This window comes from Engystomops pustulosus, chromosome 1 (assembly GCF_040894005.1).
Source record: "Engystomops pustulosus chromosome 1, aEngPut4.maternal, whole genome shotgun sequence".
Taxonomy (NCBI): domain Eukaryota; kingdom Metazoa; phylum Chordata; class Amphibia; order Anura; family Leptodactylidae; genus Engystomops; species Engystomops pustulosus.
The window spans coordinates 151,750,383-151,777,644 of NC_092411.1; the positions used below are offsets into that span (position 1 = coordinate 151,750,383).

The window sequence follows — 27,262 nt, forward strand, 5'->3', positions numbered from 1 at the left end:
TTTAGGTGCCAGACAAAACCCTGCTCTGCAGAGGACTGCTCCCCAGACCAGCCACATTCTCATGTAAGAAGATACCAGGCAGCCATACCACAGAACCCAAACAAATTGAAAGATAGTTGGTATAGGCTGGAAGGCATTACAGACATACCTCAGACAAAAGGGCGCACAGCCGCTGAGGGCATATCCTCAACAGCACAATATTGGAGGATGTGGTGCCCCCATAGATGAGGATAGTGATACCTCACACAGAACTGTCCGCCCGCCTGCATGTGTTTATCAGCACAACACATACCTGAGCGGGAAAGCCGTTTCCTCTGGCGAGAGCTCAGGGAGACGGGAGACATTGCGCACAGTGCAAGTCCCGGAGTTTATGAGGCAAAAGCCAGACAGGACCACCGGGCAGACACACACTGGCACACACCCACACACACACAACGGGCAAGTGGATAAAGTTACAAAAAGGTTCTCACATGTCACAGGGAAGACAAGTCAGACAGACGTATATTACAGAATAGGCGCATTCCCAGACGCAGCCAGACACAGAACAGACAGGCACATACACACTCACAGACAGGTGAAGCAATAGTACAACAAAAGTGAAAGACATATAGAGAAAACAGACACCCAGCGTGGGGGGAAAGGAGGAAAGAAAAAGGGAAGAGGAGGGGGGAGACCAGGGGAAATAAAGAAGTGCAGAGGAGGGGGCAGACACAGATTGTACACACAATTCTTAGACACAGACAGCACTTAGACACAGGACAGACATAGGGGCACAAATCAGGGGGAGATACCGACAGACTAGACAGAAGCGGAGAGAGGCACACACAGGGATACACACACAGGGAGAAGTGCCTAACAAACAGGGGAGGCTCACGGAAACATTTCACAACACACAAACCTCATGAGACACACATAGAGAGACCTTGTGGAGACAGACGGCAACCGCAGACAGGTAGACAGCTCCCAGACACCGGTCCTAGGACACACAGAAGCTGCCAAGTTCCTGCACCATGCTACAATCACTGCTGCTCACTCTCCTGCTCCTGGCTGCCACCCGATGCCACCCGATCCCCGGAGGGGACACAATTCAGCCGGGTGAGTCACACAAGAAAACCCCAAGTCAAATAGTCCCTGCTGAACCCTTAGAGAGCACCGCTGTGGTCCTCACACACCAGCACACTCCATGCGGAGTGCATAGAATACTATCTACAGCCTAGCCCATAACTGTATGTCTGCATTATAGCACATGGATTTCGTATGTTTTCTATAATAGATACATTATAATTCTTATATATATATCCACTACTATATTGATAATACATGTGTATATAACTTATATGTATATTAAAGATGTATGTGTGTTAATATAATGCCACCTGTCTTCTATTTTCTCTAAATATTTCTCATGTCTATCTAGATATATCAATTTCTACCCTATATGTAAAACAATCAAATATTTTCCTATTAAATAATTATGTATCTCTCTATCTAATAGCTATATGTCTCTAGATCTAATTTATATCTATCTTTCTATCACATCTCTATAATATTTTCTATCCATCTTTCTGTTTATCTTTTTCTAACATCTATCTGTATATAATATCTATGAATCAATTTCACTTTAGCTCTCTACCCAATATCTATCTATCTATCTATCTATCTATCTATCTATCTATCTATCTATCTATCTATCATCTAACTCTCTATCGAATATATATATATATATATATATATATATATACATCACACTCTTTTTCTAATATCTATCTCACTCTGTCTCTTTCTAATATCTACCTGTCTATCTATCATATCTCATAAATATCTTCTACTGCATATCCTGTTTTCTATTTTGTTAAATTTAAGACACCAAAATGTAGAATGATATCCCTCATAAAATAAACACATATATACAAACATTGTACATTTTATTTTTGTGATGTATTAAAACTACTTTGCTTTTATTTCCGTACATAAATGTAATTTAATCTTAATTAATATGTACATGTTCTACTTATTAAGGCTACATTTACACAAACGTATGCCTGCATGGGTCTGGTCACCCCTCCCCTCTCCATAGCGATCCACGGCGCCGTAACACAGGGAAGGATAGTCCTATATTTTCTCTGTGTACGGAATGGCACGGTGCCGCACGTGTGCAGAACCATATCGCTCCATGTGGCTGTACAACAGCCCTCCTATGGTTGTGTAAATGTAGCCTAACAGTTTGGAAAAAAATACTTTTGGCTTTTATTTATTTTATTTTCACACAGATTTTGTAAGCAGATTTTGAACTCCCATCGATTTCAATGAGAGTTCTTTGTAGATTCTGCCTGGAGATCATGTTTCTGTTTTCACAAGCATTAAAATGAATTGGTGCCAGGTTTTTCCATGGAAAATCTCCATTGTGAAGTAACCATAATCTAAAAAATGTTTCTATGTCAAAAGTTTGAGTTGCAAGCTGTATAATTGCTCTGTTGTACCATCCACCATTTTTGTTAGATTTCTTTTTGTGCAGTTGTAGACACTGTGGGGAAAATCTACAAAGGACCTTGTGCCAGTTTTCTGTCTAACTTTTCACGTTATTTTTAACTGCTTGCATATGTATTTAAAAAGTGTCCGCGCCACATACGTGTGTCGCGTGCGATAGATTTCATCACTAAAAAGGGGCGTTCCGGTACTCAGTTGGACCGCAAAGTCCGACAGAAGTGTGTCGCACGCCCCTTGTTAAAGGTGCACAAAAAAAAAGTGGTGCACTCTGTCGGAGCAGTGCAGGGGGTGTTGAATTCATGAAGTACATGCACCAGAAATCCTGAATCTGGCGCAAACTACACAGGCGAACTGCATTAAGTGCAGTTCGCACTGTTGTTAGTAACTGTGCCCCACTGTATTTAAATGACATGTAAAGTGGCATGAGGGAGGGAAAATCTCATGAAAAAAGTTAAATCCTGGTTTGATGTCGCATAGTAAGCTGCTGAGAAGCTTATATGATGACACAGTCTTGTGGGACAATATTTCCGCCAGGAGGGGATACCCCGTTGTAACTCTTAGCCATCCCTAATGACTTATTACGAGTAATCTGTACTGTATGCTACGGTTGCATGGTCTTTTTGAGTATAATGCCGAATCTTGTAGAATATAGAAGACAGTTATTATAATCCTCACTAGATGATTGAAACCCCAATCATGACGGAGTAAGTACCACATTGCAGCCGTAGCGGCTGATATAAGACCCAAGGTATAAGGGGGGACCTGAAACTAAGACCAGTCAACAGGCAAAAGTGATGCATAAATTATGTGCATAGTCATTTTAGAGAGCTTTCTCTGCAAATCATTTGTTGGTCAAGAGCACAATATTGCAGGTACCCTTTAACAAATCACAGTATGCGCTTCTGGAGGAAAATGTTTGTGAATTACCACCAGTTGTTATCCTTTATCTTTACTTACTATTGCTTAAATAAAGGTTAACCCCTTCTAGTTATTGGCAATTTTAATCATTTACCATGGGCAGAAGCATCATGTGCGGGCACCCAAAACTGCACAAATGCAACAATACATTTCAGCCTGCGATGTTCATATTCATTTCTAGGGCACCCAGACACATGGAAGGGGGACAAATGAGAGTCTGTTTGTGCTGATTAGATGTTGATATAATGCAACTTTTTTGCAGTATACTGGCAATTCAGTAGGTCTGTATTATACCTTGTCAGGTGTGCTGCCATTATGTGTAAGACAGCCATGGTATTTTTCATTTCTCAGAGTCTATAATCTTTCTCTAGATTTTTAGGGTTGAAAATTTCACTTTTATCTTTGACTCTTTTGGCCCGTGTGCAATACAGAATTTAGAACCTCTCTGTTTAGGTCCCATGTTGAGGCACTGTAAGTTCTGGGGGCTCCATGACTGTTGGCTACTGGGGGCTCTGTGACTATTGGCTACTAGGGGCTCTGTGACTGTTGGCTACTGAGGGCTCTGTGACTGTTGGCTACTAGGAGCTCTGTGAAAGTTTAAATACCAAAAAGGAGTATTTCTACATGTTGCAGCAAAGCACAGAGATAGAAACACACATACACGCTTAAAGGGGTTATCCGGGATTAAAAAATTTTTTATGTCCGGGCTGGGGAGGGCTATTTAAACATAATAAACATCTACTTACCTCCTCCGGTGCTGCCGATGTCCCGCGCCGCGGCCCGTCCTCTCCGTGCGCCGGTTTCATTACACCGGCGCACAGGGAGCTTCCGGCCGGCCGGAAGCTCCCATGCGCACCATCTCTCAGCGCTTACAACGCTGAGAGATAGGGACGCATGGGAGGAGCCGTCCACATCGCGGACCGGAAGCTCCCTGTGCGCTGCTTCCGTGCCCCTGTTTGTTTACAGGGGCACGGATCGAAGCGACCGCGGCGCGGGACATCGGCGGCGCCGGAGGGGGTAAGTCCATGTTTATTATGTTTAACTAGCCCTCCCCAGCCCGGCCATAAAAAAAAATTTAATCCCGGATAACCCCTTTAAAAAGAGCAATTTTAATTCGAACCAAAACTAATTTGTTTGGAAAAATTTGACAAATCAATTGAATTTTTAACAAATTCACTCAGGTACTATTAGATGCACAGTTCTTCTTTTCCCAGAATTCCTATCAGAGCATGCAGTGCCATTAAGACACTTTGGGGCAGATTTACTTACCCGGTCCATTTGCGATCCAGTGGCGCGTTCTCTGCGCTGGATTCGGGTCCGGCCGGGATTTAATAAGGTAGTTCCTCCGCCGTCCACCAGGACGCTGCGCTGAAAAGCATCTTAACGCACCGGAATTCACCGAGGCCGGCTGAGTGAAGGTAAGCGCGTCCCGAGCGACACATTTTCCGTTTTTAAATGCGGGGGTTTTTCCGAATACGTTGGGTTTTCGTTTGGCCACGCCTCCGATTTCCGTCGCACACATGCCGGCGCCGATGCGCCACAATCCGATCGCGTGCGCCAAAATCCTGGGGCAATTCAGGTACAATCGGCGCAAATCGGAAATATTCGGGTAACACGTCGGGAAAACGCGAATTGGGCCCTTAGTAAATGACCCCCTTTATCTGAGCTTTTCTCCATACTCCCTACCTTTTGTCAGTAAAATTCACTGAAGCCAGGAAGCAAAAACCAATCTGTATGTGCCCATAAGCCAAATGAGTTGAAAAATCACTGATGGAGAAAAAAGTGCCAATGTGAAACAACCTTGTTTGTAAACTGATGATTGTTATATATCTGGACTTTTCAAAGGCATTTGACACCGTGCCACATAAAAGGTTGGTATATAAAATGAGACCGCTGGGAATAGGAGAAAATCTGTGTATTTGGGTAAGTAATTGGCTTAGTGATAGAAAGCAGAGGGTGGTCATTAATGGCACATCCTCAGATTGGGTTGATGTTACCAGTGGAGTGCCACAGGGGTCAGTATTGGGGCCACTTCTTTTTAATATTTTTATTAATGACCTTGTAGTGGGTTTACACAGTCAAGTTTCAATATTTGCAGATGATACTAAGCTGTGTAAAGTAATAAATACTGAGGTCGATAGTTTAGCATTACAGAGGGATTTGTGGGAGCTTGAGGGATGGGCAGAGAAATGGTTGATGAGGTTTAATGTAGATAAATGTAAAGTTATGCACTTGGGCCATGGAAACAAAAAGTATAATTATGTTCTAAACGGTCAATTACTTAGTAAAACTGAAGCTGAAAAGGACTTGGGGGTATTGGTGGATGGTAAACTTAATTTTAGTGACCAGAGCCAGGCGGCTGCTGCTAAAGCAAATAAAATAATGGGATGTATCAAGAGAGGAATAGATTCTCATGATAAAGACATAGCCCTTATACAAATCCCTGGTCAGACCACACATGGAATATTGTGTACAGTTTTGGGCACCAGTGTATAAAAAGGATATAGTAGAGCTGTAACGGGTGCAGAGGAGAGCAACCAGGATTATTAGGGGAATGGGGGAACTAGAATACACTGACAGATTAAAAAATTTGGGATTATTCAGTTTAGAAAAAAGACGACTGAGGGGAGACCTCATTACAATGTACAAATACCTGAACGGACAGTACAAGGATCTCTCCAAAGATCTTTTTATACCTCGGCCTGTGACCAGGACAAGGGGGCATCCTCTACGCCTAGAGGAGAGGCGATTTTACCATCAACATAGACAAAGGTTCTTTACTGTACGAGCAGTGAGACTATGGAACTCTCTGCCGCAGGAGGTTGTTATGGCGGACTCTATGTACATGTTCAAGAGAGGCCTGGATGCCTTTCTGGAGAGAAAAAATATCACGGGTTATGGGGATAAAACATTTATTTAATTCTTAAAGGTTGGACTTGATGGACTTGCGTCTCCTTCCAGCCTTATATACTATGATACTATGATACTATGATTGGAATAAAGCTTATTTCATTCAAAATACCATGCAGTCTCATTGAGTCCCATTGTGAAAAACAAAAAAACAAAACAAAACTGTATGTTACTGGTAGCCGACTAGACAGAGACCACAATGACACTCTTTTGGCTTTCTGTCAAGCTAATATAATCCCGTGGACTCCTTTTGTGTTTACTTAGCACTACATACAGTAAATATATATAAAAAAGGATCACAACCAATCAAGATTTTTTTGGGCTTCTTAAAAATGAAGGCTGTATTTTTATTGGTTGACATTTATGCTAGTTTTAAACAATTAGACATAAAAATGCAGAGCTCTGATAAGTTTTCTAAAGGGATTTTTACTATCTTACAGGTGGTACTTGCTGGCTTTTACAGGGTTCGAGTTCAACATGTAGTGTAATGTTGCTTACTGCAGTGACATGGGATGAGTGCTGTGGTGATGGACACCTTGACACAGCGTGGTCTAACTATACTGATCCAATGAACAAAATTAGCCTTTTGGGCTTTCTAAGACTGGTCAACTGTAAACCCTGCAGAGGTAAGTAACCTTCAAAAATGTCTCAACCAGCTCAAATCAATTATCAGAAAGCCATGAACAATGGCAGGCGTTTGCAGGCAAAATCTTTTTTGACATACAAAAATAAATACTTTGTTCATTCATATGTTAATAACCCCACAGAGATTTAAGTAATTCACAATGCAATTTGCAAGGTAAGTTTAAGGGTGGTTATGTGTACTGCTTGTCTGCTTTGGTAGGGGTTACATTTATGTACCAGTACCTTGACCTTAAAGGAAACCTGTCACCAGGGACCTCATTTTTCACTAAAGACAGATGTCATGGGCTTGTAAAAGCCCATGACACCTGCAGTGCAAAAATGCCTGTCTGCCTTCAATAAGAATTTGCATTACAATATAATTGTGTGTTATAACTTACCTTGCACCCTAACAAAATCCTGGGGTAGTCCCAGGGGCTGGACTTTGGTTTAGATGCATTTTAAAAAACAACATGTGGCTTGTCTGTGTTACTCACTCCTCAGAGCTTGGCCCCCACCTTTGTGCTCCTGTATAGCTCCACCTCCTGCTCCTTCACAGAGGTCACAGCCTGGTGAGATGACATCAGTGGGGGAGGGACAAGCTGTACAGGAGCACAAAGATGGAGACAGCCTGCAGCTCAGACAAGTTTTTTTTTTAAATGCATCCAATCCAACCCCTGTGACTACCCCAGGATGTTGTCAAGGTGCAAGAGTAAGTTATAACACACAATTATATTGTAATGCAAATACTTAGAAAAGGCAGACAGACATTTTTGCACTGCTGGTGTCATGGGCTTTTGCAATCTGTCTTTAGTGAAAAATGAGGTCCCTGGTGACAGGTTACCTTTAAGTCAAACTACTCCAGCTTAGGCCCCTTTCACATGAACGGATATTTTTGGCTGTATGCTACCTGTACCGTACCGTTTGAGTACGGTACATTAATTTCATCCGTATAAATGGATATACTGCCCACCATACCACCAACAGCTTGCTCTATCTTTCCCTGTATGTATGGCTGTGTTCTACTCCATGCAGAGAAGCTTCAAGTAAAAACAAGTACAAAATAAGGCATGAGTAAGAAGCATGAGCATATTTTGCCTATAGAGGAATAATTGCAGCAGACAAAATGGCTGACAGCATTGTCCTGTGTTTCAAAAACTTGAATGTAACCCAGTCCTTACTACTTATATTCTGTGTGGTAGCTCAGGAATGTGGCCACCAACTAACCATGGCTGCTTCTTGTCTTTTAAGAGGAAATTACATAAAGCTTTGAAGATAGTGGGGGCCACTGACTTCTAACTTCCTATATCCCAGTCTGAACACTTACCTATTCTAGCTGACCCCCACCTATACATATTCTTTTCCACATTGATATAGACTGTGAGGTCTCAAAGTGCTTGAAGGGATAGTGCCTCCTTTTTTCTTTACTTTTTGTGTAAAAAAATTATTTCAAAGATTACTATTAACATCTGCACAATTACATGCAATTTCCTTAAAAGTTTTGGCTGCTACTGTACTTATCCTGAAGAGAACTAAGAGCATTAATCCTGACCTATGACTCTGCCCTAATAATAGTAATAAAAATAATCATCTTTATTTATATAGCCCCATCATATTCAAATCATAGGGGACATTTATGGATAAAATAAGGCATTACAGAGTAAAAACATAGTCATATGGTACAATAGGATTGCAGGTTTACAAGAGCTTACAGTCTATCAGGGTGAAGGGGTGAAATGAGAGTTATAAGAGCTGGTAAAATGTTCCAGCCATTCATTAAAAGGGAACATAATAAAAATAATATAATACACAAAAATGCTGGAACCAGTCCTCAGCTGTCATCTTATATAGAAAGTCCAATGTCAATGGGACTTTAATGAAGCCTGTAGCTTGGTATCTGGTGTCTACCAGATAACATATGGGAGGAGGACACAGGATAGGTTAGTAAAAAGAGAGTGGAAGCTTCATGCAGTTAGCGAGTGTGATAGGCTTCCCTAAAGAGATGGGTTTTAAAAACATGTTAGAAGCTTTCGAGGTTGGGTATTAGTCTGATTAGTCCAGAGCCCTTCTGCAGGTCCTAAACTTAAACTGTTACCCGCTTTAACCCCATTAAATTAGCAGCATTCTCATGTGGGGTATGAAATATAGTTTCAAGAATGTCCTCTTTTATATAAAATCTCACCCATTTACCTATAATCACCCCTAAAGAAATATGCAAATGAGCAGAGAAGAATTATATTTGCCTGAGAGGAGTAGTTTTTAGAGGCTAGAGAGTAAGCATCACTTCAGACTCAATAGTGCCTAGGACAGTGGTGGCGAACCTATGGCACAGGTGCCAGAGGTGGCACTCTGAGCCCTTTCTGTGGGCACCCGGGCCATCGTCCCAGCACACCAGACAGGACTCAAAGAATCTTAAAGTGATACTTACTTCGCTACTTGGGACTGTAGAAAGAGGGAGAATGAGTAGAGTGGGCCAAATTATCTTTGGAGGACCTCCTGCTGGCCCCATGATTCTCTGTGTGAAGAGGGACACTGGAAAGAAGCTAGAATAATGCAAATTTTCCATCTTTCTACTGTGTTGGTGTCCTCAGGAGGCCAATATGATTGAAAGTTGTTGAAAAACAGGGAGCAATAAGTTACTGCTTTAATTTTTGGTGGCACCCTGCGGTAAATAAGGGAGGGTTTGGGTTGCAGTTTGGGCACTCGGCCGCTAAAAGGTTTGCCATCACTGGCCTAGGACCATTCAAAATGTATCAAAGTAAAGATATGAATTTCTTTTTTTAAAAACCAGCTTGCCTTTCTGCACATTTACATTCTGTGGATCACTATAGGTACAGACATACACATAGCTGTAAATGTGAGCTGCAGATAAAGATCCAGTTTCCGCCTGTCTTTAACCGCATATGTAGTAGTTTAAGGTACTGTATAGCCCAAGATAATACAGCTCTTCTGTGCTCATTATCATATAACTTTGAATGAGATCATTTATAGGTAAAGGGGCAACACTTAGCCCAAAAGAGAAAATTAAATCATGGATATTTCATACCCGACCTGAGGGAGCTGGTAGTTTGTTAACGCAATAGCTAATGACAATGTCCCTCTAAGCAGCAGGAAACCTGTCCTACTGACATTACATAGAATGGGGTTTCCACACACGATGAGTTTTTGATTTTATTGAGGATATTTATTTCTTGATAAAATATACCACCCAATCTACATTAAAGGGGTTGTCCAAGACTTTAAAATAAATGATATGTGGCCAGGAGGGGGCTGCTTATAAAAATAAACCTTTATGTACCTCTGTGGTCCCTGCGGCGTCACTGTTTGTTTATAGGGGCACAGAACCTGTGCTGAGTTCAGCTTCCAGTCTGCCAAGCTGGGCGTGGCCGGTCATCCGGAAGCTGAACTCAGCGAAGGTTCCATCCCACTGTAAACAAACAATGGCGCCGCGTGGACGACAGAGGTAGGTAAATGTTTATTTTTTAAGCAGCCCCTTCCAGACCACATATGATTTTTTTTAAGGTCTCAGACTATCCCTGTCTGTTTAAAGGAAATCTAACAGAAAAATACAGAAAGATAAACCAGGAGCACTTACTCATAGATCCAGGCACTGTGACAGTGGTAATCTTCTTATATGTCTTATCCATGGCCTCCTTTCTTCTAAACTTAACTTAAAACTCAAACTTAAAATTATGCTAATGAGCCTGAAGGGTTCTGGTGGGTGTTTCCAGAGTCCCTCAGTGATATCTTTTCACTGGTTGTTACAATGAGCAGAACATGTCTAGCCCTCCCCTTGCTCTCTCCCTCCTCTCTGTGCCTGTATGCCTGTATAATCTAGCATGAACAGGAAGCGCCGGGGAAAGCTGAGTTCTGCGCTGCTCCTTGTAACAACAAGTGACACTGCAGCACTGAGGGGCTCTGGAAACTCCCACCTGGATCTATGAGTAAGTGCCCTTGGTTTATCCATGCTTGATTTTGATGATAGTTTTTTTTAATAATTTCCATATTCCATAGGGTGGTCACATTATATGTTGAGTATCACTAGATATTGTTCAATCATTTTTATTTAGAATGTGTGATTTCTTTAAAATGTGTCTTATAATAATTTTTCCCTTAGACAACTGTGATGGTGTGCAATGCCCACCGGGTAAGACATGTCTTCTGAAAGATGGCCGTCCCCAGTGTGAATGTGCACCTGACTGTTCAGGTCTCAATGGTGATATTCCTGTATGTGGCACAGATGGGAACACGTACCAAGATGAATGTGAGCTAATCACAAACAAATGTCGTGGACAGCCAGACCTGGAGGTCATGTACTATGGAAAATGCAAGAGTATGTAATAACTTTAAATTCTATATTTTTTCATGAACATAATATTATAGTCTTATCACACTTAAATGACTTTACTGCATAGAGCAAATAAACTTTTAGGTAAAAATCAGTAGTGCAGTGATATTTATAAACTTTGTAACATTCTTTATTGAAGAAATGTATCTTTGTCCAGTTTTTCCCTCCCATTATTTTTGCTTTTAGCAATGTGATACATCCTCCTCTTCCTCATGTACTCATACTGACTGCTGATAAGATAATAAGTAAGTGATAACTTAACCTCTTACTGTCTTCCTTGGATAATCTTATCTTCTTCATTAAGATAATTTGTCCTTGGTTTGTAAGGATTAAATCTTTAGCCTCCTCTCCTTATCCTCTGTGGACAGACTGAAAGGAAATATATCATGGGGAATCTGATCCAGGGATGCAGCTGCTCTAGAAATAAAGTTTAAATCGTCAATATGCAAATTAATTTCTAATGCTACTGGGGGTGTAGAATAGCACGAGACAGCTCCGGGGGGCGAAGGCTACTCCGTGCCCCAATAGTTACTACTGATCCGCCTCTACCCGCCCGTCTCCGGCATCCAGCCGGTCTTTGGCATTATTATTATTATTATTATTTGAGCTGTGCGCAGGGAGCTGTACGTAGCAGTTCGCTGTCAGTGACATATGGCAGCTACCCGGCATGCGCAGAGCTCCCTAGCAGAAGGTGGCGTGCCAGCAGCAAGCTACTGCACTTGCGCACAGATCAAATAATGCCGGGTCAGTAGTGGCTATTGGGGGCATGGAGTAGGCTTCGCCTCCCCTGGAGAAACGTTATTTCTGCAGCAGCTACATCCCTGAATTAGTGAAAAAAAGGATGCAGCTGGAATCTTCCATGGAAAATTGCTCAGAAAGTAGATTGCCCATGGTAGATTTCCTTTAAAGGGAACCTTTCAGACATATTAAGTCCTCTAAACCAAAGGTCCTACCTCATTTGTTGTAGGGATTTGCTCTGCATGATAATATTGAAATGAGTTAGCGGCGCCTTTGAATTATATAATGAATCCCCCCAGTCTGCATTATAATTCTGTAAACGGAGCCAGTAGGTTGTTCCAGAGCTGTCCTGATGACAGAGGAGTAAGGGGTGCTGCACCCTGACTTGGGACAGCCCAGGAACGCCCAGCTGACTGAATTCACAATTGACAATTCACAGGAGCCACAGACTAATTTCAATATAATCATGTAGAGCAGGGGTCGGAAACCTATGGCTTGTGGCTCTTTTGATGGCCTGGGACTAAAGTACAGTAAATTACCAAAATCCACCTGTAAGTCAGGTGTTTTTAAGTAGGGGTCTGCCTGTTCTTACCTTTCCAATGCTCCCCATGGCTCTGCTACTTGATTCAGTCCGGCCATCGGTGACAGCACGGAGCTGTCCAGATTATTCAAGTAGCGGAGTTGCGGGGGAGCATCGGAAAGGTGAGTACATGTTTTTTTATTTGAATGGACTGGGGTGGTGGACTGGCTGGCAGGCTGTATAGAAGGAAGCGGCTGGCTGTATACAGAGGATGGAAGAATGGCTGTATACAGGGGAAGGGCTGGCAGTTCCGGGGTTTGGAGTGGGCTCCGACCACGGGTTTTTAACCCGTTAAATGCTGCGGTCAGCGCAACCGCGACATTTAACATGCCTTTGCGGGGTCTTTCCCCCACGATCGGCTCTCCCCCCCGCACCGTTATTGGGGGTCGACGAATGTTGCTATGGCAACTTTAAGTCCAATCAGTACCCTAGAGATGCCTGAAGGCAGTGTCATTAAGATTGCGTCAGTGACGTCATAGACTGTGTATAGACTGACACTGCTAATAGCCTGCAATACATCAGTATTGCAGAGTATTATCATGAACAAGCAATCAGATGATTTCTTGTTCATGTCCCATGGTGGATATAGTGGAAAAGTAAAAAAAAAATGTTATTCAATAAAAAATAAGCCCATAAGCCCGAAAACAAATAAAGAGACATATTACGCTCCAAAAAGTCTAAATCATAACACAAACCCCATATATATAGTATGGTAGTATGGTATGGTATATAGTATAGTGTCCATAGCAATCTGTAGAATAAAATTAAATAATTATTGAACACGTACGATGAACGCCGTAAAATAAAATTAAAAAACAGCCAAAAATTATTATTTTTACCTATTGAATCCCACAAAAAATGCAATAAAAAGTGATCAACAAAACATATGTACTCCAGATTGATACTGTTGCAAAGTACATGTCCTGCAAAAAACAAGACATCAACCAGCTCTGTAGCCAAAATAGTAAAAATGTTATGCCACTTGGAAGATGGCGATGCAAAAATGATAGCTTTTTCCCCAAATTAGGGTTTTATTTGGCAAATTTAGTAACATGAGAAAAAATATTCAAGTCTGGTATCCCCGTAATCGTATCAACCCATAGAATAAAAATAACATGATTATTAGGCTATATGGTGAACATGAAAAAGAAAAAAAGTAAAAAATCCAGTACAGAATTGATGCTTTTGTACTCCTCAAAAAAAGTTCCAAAATTTTCAACAACCCCAAACCAACAACCCCAACCCCAAAATTGTAACACTGGAAAAAGCAATTTTTGTCCGGCAAAAAAAATGCTGTCACATGGCCCAGGGCTGGCGCTATGGGTAGGCAAAGAAGAGAATCTCTTCTTTCAAATGAATCTTGAATTTTGTTTCTAGGTGCTCTGGATCCAGAGATATTCAGGTTTAAAGGGGTTGTCCGAGTTTTTGAAAAAAAGCTAAAAGTGGCCGGGACAGGGCTGCTTAAAAAAAATAAAGATGTACTTACCTCCCGGTGCCCTCCCGTATCCAGCGCTGCTGTCACTCCGGTCCGGGCGCCATGTAAACAAACATGGCCGCCGCAGCAGCGCTGGATTCAGCTTCCGGCCGGCCGTGGCCGGGCACGCCTATCCGTCCCTATACACAGCATTGTGTATGGGGGCCGGAAGGTTGTCGGGTCCAGCCGGAACTGAGTCCAGCGCTGCTCCGGCGGCCATGTTTGTTTACATGGCGCCCGGACCGGAGTGACAGCAGCGCTGGATACGGGAGGGCACCGGGAGGTAAGTACATCTTTATTTTTTTTAAGCAGCCCTGTCCCGGCCACTTTTAGCTTTTTTTCAAAAACTCGGACAACCCCTTTAAAGTGATAATATCAGGTGCCATTTTTATACATAAAAATCACTGCCAACATCAGTTAAACAGTTAATATCTCTGTTTACCTGACACTTAGAAACACATTTATATAAAAGAGGAGACGCTCTTCTTTCATAGGAAAAAAGAAGTGAGGTTCTATGTGTCACAGAGCCAGAGATATAGCCCCCTGAAGTGTGCCGCCCCTCCAGATTCTTAGCCATCAGGCTACAGGGAGAATTTGCTGCACACAGGAGCTGCTGCACCTCACAGATAATGGAAATATTCACTTTATATGTTACTACATTTTGAGAAGGAATAAAATCAACTAATATTCATGTTTTTAACCCTTCTATATGCAGAACTATCTGAGAACACACTTGCTCTCTTATTGCCTTTTATTTGGTGACAGTTTTTTTTGCAAAAATTGACTGATACGGTGAACATTCGATCCTCTTTGCCTAATGTGGCTATTATATATTAACACCGCAACCCAGAACATGTCCATAAAGTTATATGTAACACCAAAAACACACACATGGAATAAAGTTATTATTTCCCACCATCCTCCATTACTTACACCCATGTTATGACGTTCTCACTCAGATTCTTATGAAGCGCGGAGGGTTCTGTAATTGTGCGGCTAATACATTGACGACATCTAAATGTGACTTTTATTATGTCATAAGAGGGGTTTATGGATATATAGTTATTTGGGTTACCATTGTGTTAGGAGCATATAATGATAGATCTGTGTGACGCTCAGTGCAATATTCTGCACAAATAGTTTGGTGTCTCCTGTGGATGTAACGTTCCCCTTGCTGCATATTTTGGTGAATACACACATGTGGGGTCTGTATGATCTCCTCACATCTTACTGTTTTAGGAAAGTATATTTTGTTTATATCAGTATCTGGATTTGTACATATTTTAGAGGCAATTTTGAATGTTAATTACCAAATGCATCCCCAGGTTGTTGGATTTCAAAATTCTATAGGTTTTATGGCGGCTTTATTTTTTATTCTGTTTTATTGATATATTTTGCAGGTTGTGACTGTCTTAAAATTTCTTGCTGAAAAGCAGATATCTAGTTATTACAGTTTTAGTGATATTATGTGGATTTATTTATGTGAAGATATCAATATCAATTTGTGAACTCTACACACGTCCACTATTACATTTAGGAGATGTGTGGGTAAATATTTTCTGTTTGGAGAAAATTTTTTGCCATCAAAGTTCAAATTTTAAGTATTTTTTATAAAATGTTTCAGTTTGAATCAAATTTGCATGAAGGTGCCTCTGTCTATAAACTCTTTTATGCAATTTTGAAAATGGGGCAAAATTTTATTTTTTAAAGTCAAAATTGTAAAATTTGCTCTGGTCGATAAGGTAACAAAATATCCAGAAATGCCTGGTGGTAAAAGGGTTAATAGCCCTTGGTTGAATTACTGGGTGAAGATGCTTCTAATCTATCTCCTATCTATATATTTATCTGTTTATCTATCTCATATAATATGACCATTTATATATCTCGCTTTTTCTCTATCTATTTTTCAATCAATCTTCTATTTCTCTTCTACTGTATTTATCTCTCATCCATCTCCTGTACATATACTATAACTACGTTATAGTTCTGCATCTAGAAATCTCTATCATCTTTCATATTTATCTTCTATCATAATAATTATAATTAATAATGCTCACAATCTATTCAACCTACCAGTAATTTTGTGGAGTGTGGGAGGAAACCGGAGGACCCGGAGGAAACCCACACAAACACAGAGAGAACATACAAACTCTTTGCAGATGTTGACCGGCACTGCAAGGCTGTAGTGCTAACCACTGAGCCACCATGCTGCCCATCATTCTCCCTATCATCTATCATCTATAAAATTCTCCCATATTACAGTTTGTTTTACCATACTAAAGGGAGCCTCTTACTGACTGTGACTGGTCATAAAATAGTTTTATTTTGGGGCCCCACTTTTAGTTTTGCCCAGGGCCCCACTTTGTCTAGCACTGGCCCTGACATGGCCCCAATAACGAAAAAGCTAAAATTTTATATCCTGCAAAATGGGCCAATGAGGAAACTAAAATCTTGGCAGCTGCAGGTCCCTCCTTCCCTTCTGCTCCTTGCTGAGCCCCCATAAAACAAGTCACGGCCACATGTGGGGGGTCTCTGTAATCGGGAGAAATTGCATAACAAATTGTATGGTGGGTTTTCTCTTTTTATCTTTTGGAAGTGTGTAAATTTTAGGGCTAAATGAACGTATAACCAACAAAATTTGACCATTCTAAATTTCTCCTCCATTTTGATTCAATTACTATGAAGATCGCAAGGGGTTAACAATCTTTCTAAAAGCAGTTTCTGATAGTTTGTGGGGCGCAGATTTGAAAATTTGTAAATGGGTTGGTTATATAGGGTGGTTTTCATGCTAAATATGTAAAATTTCATTCAAAACAGTATTTATCCCCAAAATAGTAGATTTTTAAGCCGCGTGACATCAAAATAAATTATCCAGACATTTCAAAAATGATGAAAATGGAAAGTAGACATATGGGAAATGTTATTCAGCAACTTATTTAGGTGGTAAATCTATCTGCCTGAAAACGCGATGATTTTGAATTTCAAAAATAATTTTTTCTTTTTTTGTAAATAAACAAAAAACTTATCAGCCAAAATTTACTACTAAAATGAAGTACAACATGTGGGGGGAAAACTATCTCAGAATCGCTTTCATAAGTAACAGAGTTCAAAAGTTATAATCATATAAAGAGACGCATGTCAGAATAAAAAAAATGGGACTGAGCCTTAAGCTACAAAATAGCTGCGTCCTTAAGGGGTTAAGGGGAGGGTGACTGGCTGTATACAGGGGGGAGGCTGGCTGTATACAGGGGGGGCTGGCTGGCTATATAATGGGGGGCTGTCTGTATACAAAGGGGGGCTGGCTATATACTGGGGGGCACGCTGGCTATATACTTGGGGGTCTGGCTATCTACTGGGGAGGGGCTGACTGGCTATATACTGGGGGGCTGTCTGGCTATGTATAGGGGGCTGGCTGTATACTGCGTGGGCTGGCTGTCTATATACTGGGTGGGGTGGCAGGTTATACTGTGGAGGGGGATGCTGGCTATATATTGCGATGGCATGCTGGCTATATACTGGGTGGGCTAACTGGCTATATACTGAGGAGCTGGTTGGCTATATACTGGGGGGCTGACTGGCTACATATAGGGGACTGTCCATATACTGGGCTGGCTGGCTATATACTGGGTGGGGGCTGGTTTTATACTGGGAGAGCTGTCTGGCTATATACAGGGGGGGCTGGCTGGCAATATACAGGAGGGCTGGCTGTATACTTGGGGGGCTGGCTATATACTGGGGGTTGGCTGGCTATATACTGGCGAGCTGGCTGGATATATACGGGGGGCTGCAGGCTGTACACTGGGGGGGCTGGCTGTATACTGGGGGGGATGGCTGGCTATATACTGGGGGGGTGGCTGGCTATATACTGGGGGACTGTCTGAATTATATTTTAAAATATGTGACCCTTAAGGACCTCTCAGCCAAAAAGGTTTCTGACCCCTGATGTAGAGAAACTCACTATAGTAAATGAGGTAGAGCCAGTAAATGAGGTAGGATTTCAGGGGCTATATGTGCCTGACAGGTTCCCTTCTTAAACACTGCTTAATGCAGAAAAGGAGAAGAGAAAAAAGGACTTAAATTACAGGAAATCTACCACCAAGTCCATCTTGATAAACCAGGAACACTTACTCATAGATCTAAGCACAGTGACTGTGGTGATCTTCTTATACTTGTTATCCATGGCCTCCACCCTTCTAAAATCAACATTTATAGAGGACCTGTCACCTTTAAAAACTGCACTAGGAGCTGCTTACTAAATGCAGTTTGCCTGTGTAGTGTGCAGAGGGCACCAGATTCAGGATTTCTGGCGCCTGTTCTTCATGATTTTTTGGTGCACTTTTAACACAATTCTGGTGCAACACAATTCTGTAGGACTTTGCATGTTAAATATATGCCGCACGGTCCAACTGAGCACCGGAACACCTCCTTCAGTGAAGAAATTTATGTCTCATGAAGAATAGTGTACACAGTTCCCCATCCTCTCTAACACTTTCCTCGCACTCTTGCCCCCCCATTATTTTGTCCCCTCCTTTCTTCTTCTCCCCTTCTTTTTCTGAATCTTTTCTGTCTTTCATTTTACATTTACTATTCTACTCATTTTCGAGGATAGTGCATTTAACAGACTTCTTGGAATACATTTTTCTCGTACAGGTAGTCTCAATTGACAGCTGCTTTATCCACTTGTAATTTACCACAGAACATATTAGAGAATTTTTTTTTTAAATAGCACATGGAGTAACAGGATTTAAATAAAACTTTAAGAAGCCTATGACTCACATTAATTTAAAGGTCAGTACTGAGGCAGAAAGTTTTATGCAATCTAGTCTGGTAAAAGTAAAACTGCATAAGTGATTTTGCTAATGAAACAAACACTTTTTTGTCCACAGCTGTACAAATGAATACATTTCACAACAAATGCTGGAGGTTTTCTTTCCCATATTACGTATTTTTTTTTTACTATTGTCTGGGCCACAGTGAATGTCTGGTATGCTGGTATTTATATTGTAGGTGGTGTGGTATGCAACTCCTCGGCTACTGCAACCAGCAAAACTTGGCATGACGTCATTTCAGCTCATGTGTTTAACTTTGGGAGAAACTTTACAGGAAGTAAGAAAACAGTAAAATGTACACTCTAACACACTTCTGGGAAGTCGAATGGAAGAAGTAACTGACACAATAGAGCAATCTACCATCAAAATTAGGCATGATAAACCCCATGAACACTTACTTATAGATCTAGTACTTTTGACTGTGCTAGCCCTCTTATACATGGCCTCCTTTTTCATAAAATTTCAGGCTCTTAGAATGTGTGCCCATCCCCCTGATCCCTCTGCACATGTGCAGGAAGTTGATTTTAGAAGGAAGGCCATGTATAACAAATATAAGAAGATTACTCCAGTTACGGTGCCTGGATCTAAGTGTCCCTGGTTTATCTAGGCTTGATATTAGATTCCTTTAAAAAATATACTGTATATACTAGAATATAAGCCGAGTTAGCACAGTTAGTTTATGGGTCTTTATGCGAAAGTCCCATATCATGAATCTGGCTTTGCACTGGGTTGCTCTAGCAGTAGTTCTATGTTTACACCAGATTAATGAAGAGGTGAAAATAGTCCGGTGAAACTTTTTAGCAGTGAAAAGTCTGTAAAAACCTCAAATCTGAGACTTTTTAACACCAAAAAAGCTCAGGTAAACAAACGATAAATACCCCCCTATATACACATTTTCTGGGGGAGAGTTATCACTGACTTTTTGACATAAAAAAGGGGCAACTGAAGAGACAGTTGAGACAGTTCTATGTATAGTTTGGAGCTCCACTGTCCACCAGATCTGTTAAAGTGGCTTTGGCACTTAAAAAATGTTCTTATGGTCTAATTTCTGTAATTTCTTGTATTTTTTTTTCAAAGTCCCAGAAAAGTCTCAAAAAGCATAAAAAATTCCCAGCACATACACCAGCACGTGACTGGAGTAAAAGTCTCAAGTCATTAATCTGGCTTTGCATGGCGTTGCACTAACAGCATCAGTTGTATGTTTCCACCAGATTAATGAAGTGCTGGAAATAGTCCTTTTTTACACCAAAATACAGGAAAACCAATGATAAATAACCCTCTGCATATACACTGGCATATATACATTGGTAAGATCCTTAATGTACACTCTGCACCCCCTCTTGACAGAAAAAAACTGAAATGTGGATATGTTTGCTAATTTATCACATGGAAATATCACATGGTCATAATTATTCAGACCTTTTGCTCAGTATTGAAAAGAATCACAACAAGTTTTTCACAACTGAATTTGGGGATAACCTGTCATTCTTCATTGTAGATCCTTTCCAGTTCCCCCAGGTTCGATGGTGAAAGTTGGTGGTTACTATTTAATGAAGCTGCTAGTTCAGAAACTGTGAGGCATCGGTTTCTCAAACTAAAGACTCTAATGTACTTCTCTTGTTGCTTGGTTGTGCAGCAGGGCCTTCCACTTTTCTTTCTACACTGGTTTGAGATTGTTAGTGCTCTCCTCTGAAGGGAATAGTACACACCGTTGTAGGAAATCTTCAATATCTTGGAAATTTGTCGCAAGGAATGGCCTTCATTTCTAAGAACAAGAATAGACTGTCAAGTTTCACATGAAAGTTCTTTTTTTTTCTGGCCATTATGAGAGTTTCATAAAACAAATAAATGTGATGCTCCAGATTCTCAACCAGCTGAAAGGATGGTCAGTTTTATAGCTTCTCTAATCAGCTAAACTTTTTTTTCAGCTGTTGCTAGCAAGGGTTTTCTAAATATATATGTAAATGTACATGCACAAACTGTGATGCTGCCATGTATTCATCTTTTTATTCCTATGTACGTGTTTTATAGTGTTGGTGGACATGTTTTAATATATATTTTTCTTAGTGATGTAGTAAATTACTGTATGTTGCAGATATCCTGTGCTCGTTCACGTGAATGCCCTGAGTGCTATTGGCATCATTGCCCATAGATGATGTCACAACCAGGAAGTCCCACCCACTTCAGGAAAAAGTGGGAATGTTTTACAGATAGCCTTAAATATCTATTAGCCCTATATCTCAGGCTAGGAAGAAGCTAGAAGCATGATGCATGTATTATTGGAATTGTTGTCAAATGCTTTTTCCAGTTGTGCTAAAACAAGTAACTTTACAATTATACCTCAAGGAGAGGCACCAATCTAGGGACTGTAGAGTCGGCACTGTATCACCATAGGCTGTGCGGTGGATTTGGTGTTTCCAAAAACCAGCCCATTTAGCTCAATTAGCTTCTCTCCAAGCTAGCCATTGCGATAGGCCTGGCTTAATTAGATACTATTTTATGGATCTCCCATCACGTGTACTTATTAGCGACCCTCTTACTAAGCATTCCTTCAGAATTAGGGATTCCCTCAAGTTCTCTGTAGGTCTCATATCTTGAGATCCCTGGGGCTTCAGATAATATACCACCTCCTTTCTCTTGAAGGCATGTCCACCTTTGAGTCGTTACAAACTCGTTTCTGTGTTTTCCTCAGCAGAGCAATATAATTATCTTCACTTCATTATTTTCCTTATGGACCGATGGTTTTGTGTTCCAAATCGCCAAATCCAAATACTCACCTCCATATTCACTCCCTTTGGCACCAGCTTCACTGTGAAAGCGCCGTAGCTACTCTCACAATTACTGAATGCAACTATGGCTATAATTGCCACTGTGGGGCCCCTGTGACTATATTACTATTGTAATAGTTGTACCATCTTCTCTCCTTGGTCAGGATACATGTGATACAGTCTATGCATCCAACCCCACAATAAATGTTGCAAAAAGACTGTGCACAACTTCAGTGATGCAAAATTATTTATTTGTTTCAAAGTACAAAAAGTGACGTTTCGGCGGCCACACCAACCTTTGTCAAACAATAAATAAAGAATACAAAAGAAAATTCATAGGGACCGATTTGGCAAGCTCTGTGTAGCGCTGCATAATCTGTGTGAGCTATATAAATAAGGAATTATTATTATTAGGAGACACATATATTATAATATATACAGTACATAACAACATCAGAAGTCTAGGTGACTGCTGTGTCAATGAACATAGATTGGATGAAACTCTAAGTACTACCAAAAAGATACCACTATATCTATCTTGTATATACTGTGGACTTGATAACATGGAAGATAGATATGGTCATAAATGGTGGCAGCGGAGAAAATGAAGGGCGTCATCTGTCACCAGTTTTAAAGTAAAAAATGGGGGAGTAGGGTTCAATGCATTTTTGGGCATAAAGAGGGGGGCCTTATTGGGGATTTTGCCCTGGGCCCAGAGCACTCTAGTTACGCCACTGGGGAACAGGAGCACTACACCTCCCTTGATATGCGCTTAGCATCACACATCCCCTCTTTGATAAAAGGCATAGCGATCCGCTCTCCGCCTTCCCCAGGTCTGTGGCCATTAAGTAAAAAAAATAATAAAAATGAATACTCACCTACCTACGCTCCTGAAGCTTTCTCTTCAGCCCATAGCCCGACCACATACCATTGAACAGTCTTTAGAGTTCTGGTCCACGATGGCGTTCCCAGCTCAAGTAGTAAGGTGGCACCGTAGGAGAGCGCCTACCCTTGCCTATCAGTTGTCCCTGCCATGATGTAATATATTCTACTATATATTTTACAGTAGTGTATTCTAATCTAATCTAATAATATATATAATGTATTCTAATATAGTAATATATTCTACTATATATTTTACAGTAGTGTATTCTAATATAATATATATAATGTATTCTAATATAGTAATATATTCTACTATATATTTTACAGTAGTGTAAAAAGATACTGTATATATCAAACATTATACCATATATTTAAGACAATAAGACACCCCTAAATATAAAATGCACCCTAGATTTAGTCTTCAAATGAAAAATATATCCAATTAACGTTTCATATACACAAGCACAGGGCTATTGCATACACATTTGCAACGCTCTTCTACATCCCTTCATTTAAACACATAGCTCTTTTACATCCCTCCAAACACACAGCTGTGCTACATTCACTTACATATAGCTTGCTATATCTATCCATTCAGGCACAAAGCTCTGCTACATCCATCAACACACAGTTCTACTACATCTATCTATTCACATACACACTCATCTCTTATACATACCTAGCCCCAGGGTCAGTAAAGGTACAAGGACCATACAGTGATGAAGCGTGTGATTAGTCTTACTAAAAAATTACTAATTTTGGATCGGACAGGGAGAGAAAACTCGAGAGGCTCTGCTCTCATAGATCAGGTGATGACTTTGTCATCATCACCTGATCTCCAAGATCAGGAGGGTCTGGCTGTGCTGGATCTTTCTGACCTTCAGCTATAAGATTCAGGCACTTCTTCTTGCTAAAAGGTGTGTCTTATAGTGCAAAAATACAGTAACTTCCTTGCACTAATAACTAATTGGGATAAATGCACTATGCTACAATCCCCCTGTGGTATATAAGAAAAGCACTGTTCTTTGTGTTATATGTACTGTACTGCTTAATGACTGTGATATAAATGCTGTAGTAATATCATAATTAGAAATTAAGGAGATACACAACAAGTCAAGACATTTTTTGTGTGTATGGTATGTTTTTTTGTAGATTTGGCAGTTTATTATGAAACAGTGTAGCTGAAAAGAACAGCATGTCAGTTGTATTTAGGAGCTCTGCGATTTGGGACACTAAACCACTGACAGGTTATTATAGATTTGTGTCGCCCCTTTAGGTTGTTTCTATGTGCTCATTATAAATAAAACTTGTATACTTATCTGGGTCCGGAGTTCATTGTGCTTGTACATGGTTACATCACTTTCACAATGAAGTCACGGGGGTCATTTATCTTTCAAATTGTCTCAAATTTGCGAAATTTCTTTAGCGCAAAAGACGCCATACGAAACCATATTTAAAGGGTTTTCCCACGGACGAAAGTTAGGCCCTATCCCGTGGATAGGGCCTAACTTTCGATCAGGGGAAAACCCTTTAACTCTCAGTGCTGAGACCCCCTCTGATTGTGAAAACGAGATCTTGGTTTTCGGGGCTGTCATCACTCCGTCAGACTAATGGAGCAGACTGCCGCACATGCCCGTTCTGCTCCATTAATCTCCATGGAGCTGACGGAGATCGGTGAGTCCGGCGCTTGTCAATTTCTGTCAGCTCCATAGAGATTATTGGAGCAGAACAGTCATGTGCGGTCATCTGCTCCATTAGACTGACGGAGTGACGAGTGGTCCTACAGACCCCTCGCTTTTGTGATCTGTAGGGGTCTCAGCACTGAGACTCCCACTGATCAGCAAGTTAGGCACTATCCCACAAACAGATCAAACTAGGTACCCATATACAGAAACATAACTTTAAGCTTCTAGGTCCATTACAAAACTAAAGTCTGCAGTCAGACCGCAACCTATGCACCTCTATAGCTATGCCTGTGCCCTTGCCAACATTTACATGAGAGTTAGAGTAATTAAGCCTGCTATTTATGACAGCTTCTACTTCCCTCAGTAGTGCATTAAACATGATCACATGTCTATGCTCCCCTGACTATGCTGCCAAACAGACGCTAATATATACAGATCAAGTTGGCAGCACTATTTGTCATAGCATACTTGCCAGCATTTTAAAACAATTTCACAAACTATGTTTTTGGGCAGGTGCATAAGTACTCATTGTGTGAGGAACATTAGATGCAGACACAGAACATTGCAGTTACCCAACACAACATAAAATCAAGAAAATAATAAAATAATTATAGCATTTTTAAATTAGCAGGAAAACATCAAATACCATTAGTAAATAGTAAAACCAAGTTGATTGCAATATGTGATGAATATTTAAAAGTATACAGCAAGCATGTCAGGTCTTTTCGTGTACATCAGTGCATTGCACATGTCACAATTATGCCTCACCTCCCCCAGCCTTATTCTGAATACAAGCAGGATAGGATAGTTAACCCTATGGGATGCAAGGCACTGCACACCTTCATTGTTCTGAATCCACTGCTTTGTTCTTTTAGCTGTTTGCTTAGAGTCATTGGACCACATTTATCAAAATCAGTGCAAACTGCAAAAAATGCAGGTTGCGCTAGATTCAGGATTTGTGACACCAGTTCATCAAGAATCTGGTGCTCCCTACACTGCTCTGAAAGAGTGCACCAACTTTTTTTTGATGCACCTTTTAACATGGGGCATGAAACACACTTCTATTGGACTCTTCATAATAAATATGTTGCACGGTTTGACTGTGCATCGGACAGCCCCTTTCAGTGCAGAAATTTGTGTCTCGGACACTTCCATACATGTGCATGCAATGTACACTAGAAAGAAGGTGCAGAAAACAGTTTTTTTGCAAACTGTTTGCGGCCTTTTATATGCCTTGCACCGAGGAGAGGCTGCAGTCGGCATCCTTCGCCATAAAGCCTCAACTGTTGGAGGACTTCAATGATAGTAGACTTTGTGGAACTTTCTCCAATTTCCCTACTACATCTCTGGAGCACAGCCACAGTGATATTAGGGTTCTTCTTTACCTCTCTCACCAAGGCTCTTCTCCCACGATTACTTAGTTTGGCTGAACATCCAGGTCAAGGAAGAGTTGTGGTCGCCCCAAACTTCTTCCATTTAAGGATTATGGTGGCTAGGTTATGTGCTCTTAGAAACCTTGAGTGTTCCAGAAATTCTTTTGTAACCTTGGCCAGAGCTGTGCCTTGCCACTATTCTGTCTCTGAGCTACTTTGGCAATTCCTTAGACGTCATGACTCTAAGTGTCACAACAAAGGGTTTGAATATATGGGACCATGTGATATATTTAAGCTATTATTGTATAATTAATTAGCAACAATATGTACATTTCTGGTTTCTATCCATGCAGAATGTATATTAATAAGCATAAAAAGAACTATTTTGGCTGCAATTAAACAAAAAGTGAAAAATTTAAAGGAGTATGAATACTTTCCGTACCCACTGTTACTTATGTTTTTCATTGGACTTGAGATTTTTTTTAATGGAAATGTTAGAGGATTTAAAAAAATTAGCTACCAATTATTTGTTACATTTTAAATGCTACCACATCCCCAAGAACAAGTGATGATTTTTTGTATGATATTGTGGCACTGATTCTCAGTAAAGTACAAACGATGAGTTCTGTTATATATATAAATATATGTTTATATATAAATATATGTACTACTGCTTCCCTACCTATAGTCTTTCTTCTCCAATGTTTAGCGGTGTCAAAAACAATCTTGTGATTAATGATAAGATGCATAAGCAGTATAAATGGAAAAGGCAGGGGAGAAGTAAAATGCTGAGTAAAGGAAACCTGTCATCAGCAATTGGCCTATTAAACCACTACCAGTATATTGTCGGGCACCATGACACCTTCTAGTTTTTGTTTCTTTCATGGCCCAGTGTGGTGGCATCATCCAGAAATTCAACTTTGAAGTGAGATGTAAATTGGATGTATAAAGTCAAGGATGTGGAGATTTTAACACTAAAGTCAAGGTGCACAACTCTGAAGGCCTCCTCCTCTGTGATTGAGATCATGTATCAGACTTCACCAGATGTGGTTAGTGGTATCTTTGGATGCAGGATCATAAATTACAGTGAAGGGGGCTTTTTGAGGAAGAGAGAGCACAACTTCATTGTTAAAATCTCTACCTCCTTGACTTCTTCCAAACAATTTACCTCTCAATTTACCTCTCATTTTAAAGTTGAATTTCTGGATGATGCCATAATACTGGGTCATAAAAGAAACAAAAACTAGAAGGTGTCATGGGGGTTTGACATGCTTTTGAGACACAGATCAGGGTAGAACAGATAGAGGTGGGTTCTAATGGGGCATTGAACAGAATACTGAGAGCAAACTCTACTAAAGGCCTGATATCTTACTCCTATACAGTATTACTTAATGACTCCACAAAGGATATCCCACTAAAATGTCGGGCACAATGGGACAGAGAGGTGGGTCCTATTGAGGAGGAGCAGTGGTCTATAGCCCCAGAACTGGTGCCTATTCTTTCTCCCAGCGAGGCTCGTAGTATGTCCCACCTTCTTCTTTTTCACATTGGTCTTAGAGTTGCTATGCAAAATATTTTCCATAATTATTGAAGAAAACCCACTGGCGTGCCTGTTATGAGTGTTGAGGGTTGATAATCTGACACAG

At 40.7% G+C, this 27,262-nt stretch overlaps 1 protein-coding gene across 1 annotated transcript in view; it reads left to right on the forward strand.

Moving 5' to 3' along the window:
• The first annotated feature begins 272 nt into the window (after window positions 1-272).
• Window positions 273-27,262, forward strand: part of FSTL3 (follistatin like 3) — a 47,727-nt gene continuing 20,737 nt past the window's right edge. Inside the window, exons 1-3 of the mRNA XM_072111112.1 lie at window positions 273-1,095; window positions 6,756-6,941; window positions 11,054-11,269. Coding sequence (XP_071967213.1) covers window positions 1,011-1,095; window positions 6,756-6,941; window positions 11,054-11,269 — 487 coding nt within the window. The 5' untranslated portion in view covers window positions 273-1,010. The remainder of the gene's footprint in view (window positions 1,096-6,755; window positions 6,942-11,053; window positions 11,270-27,262) is intronic.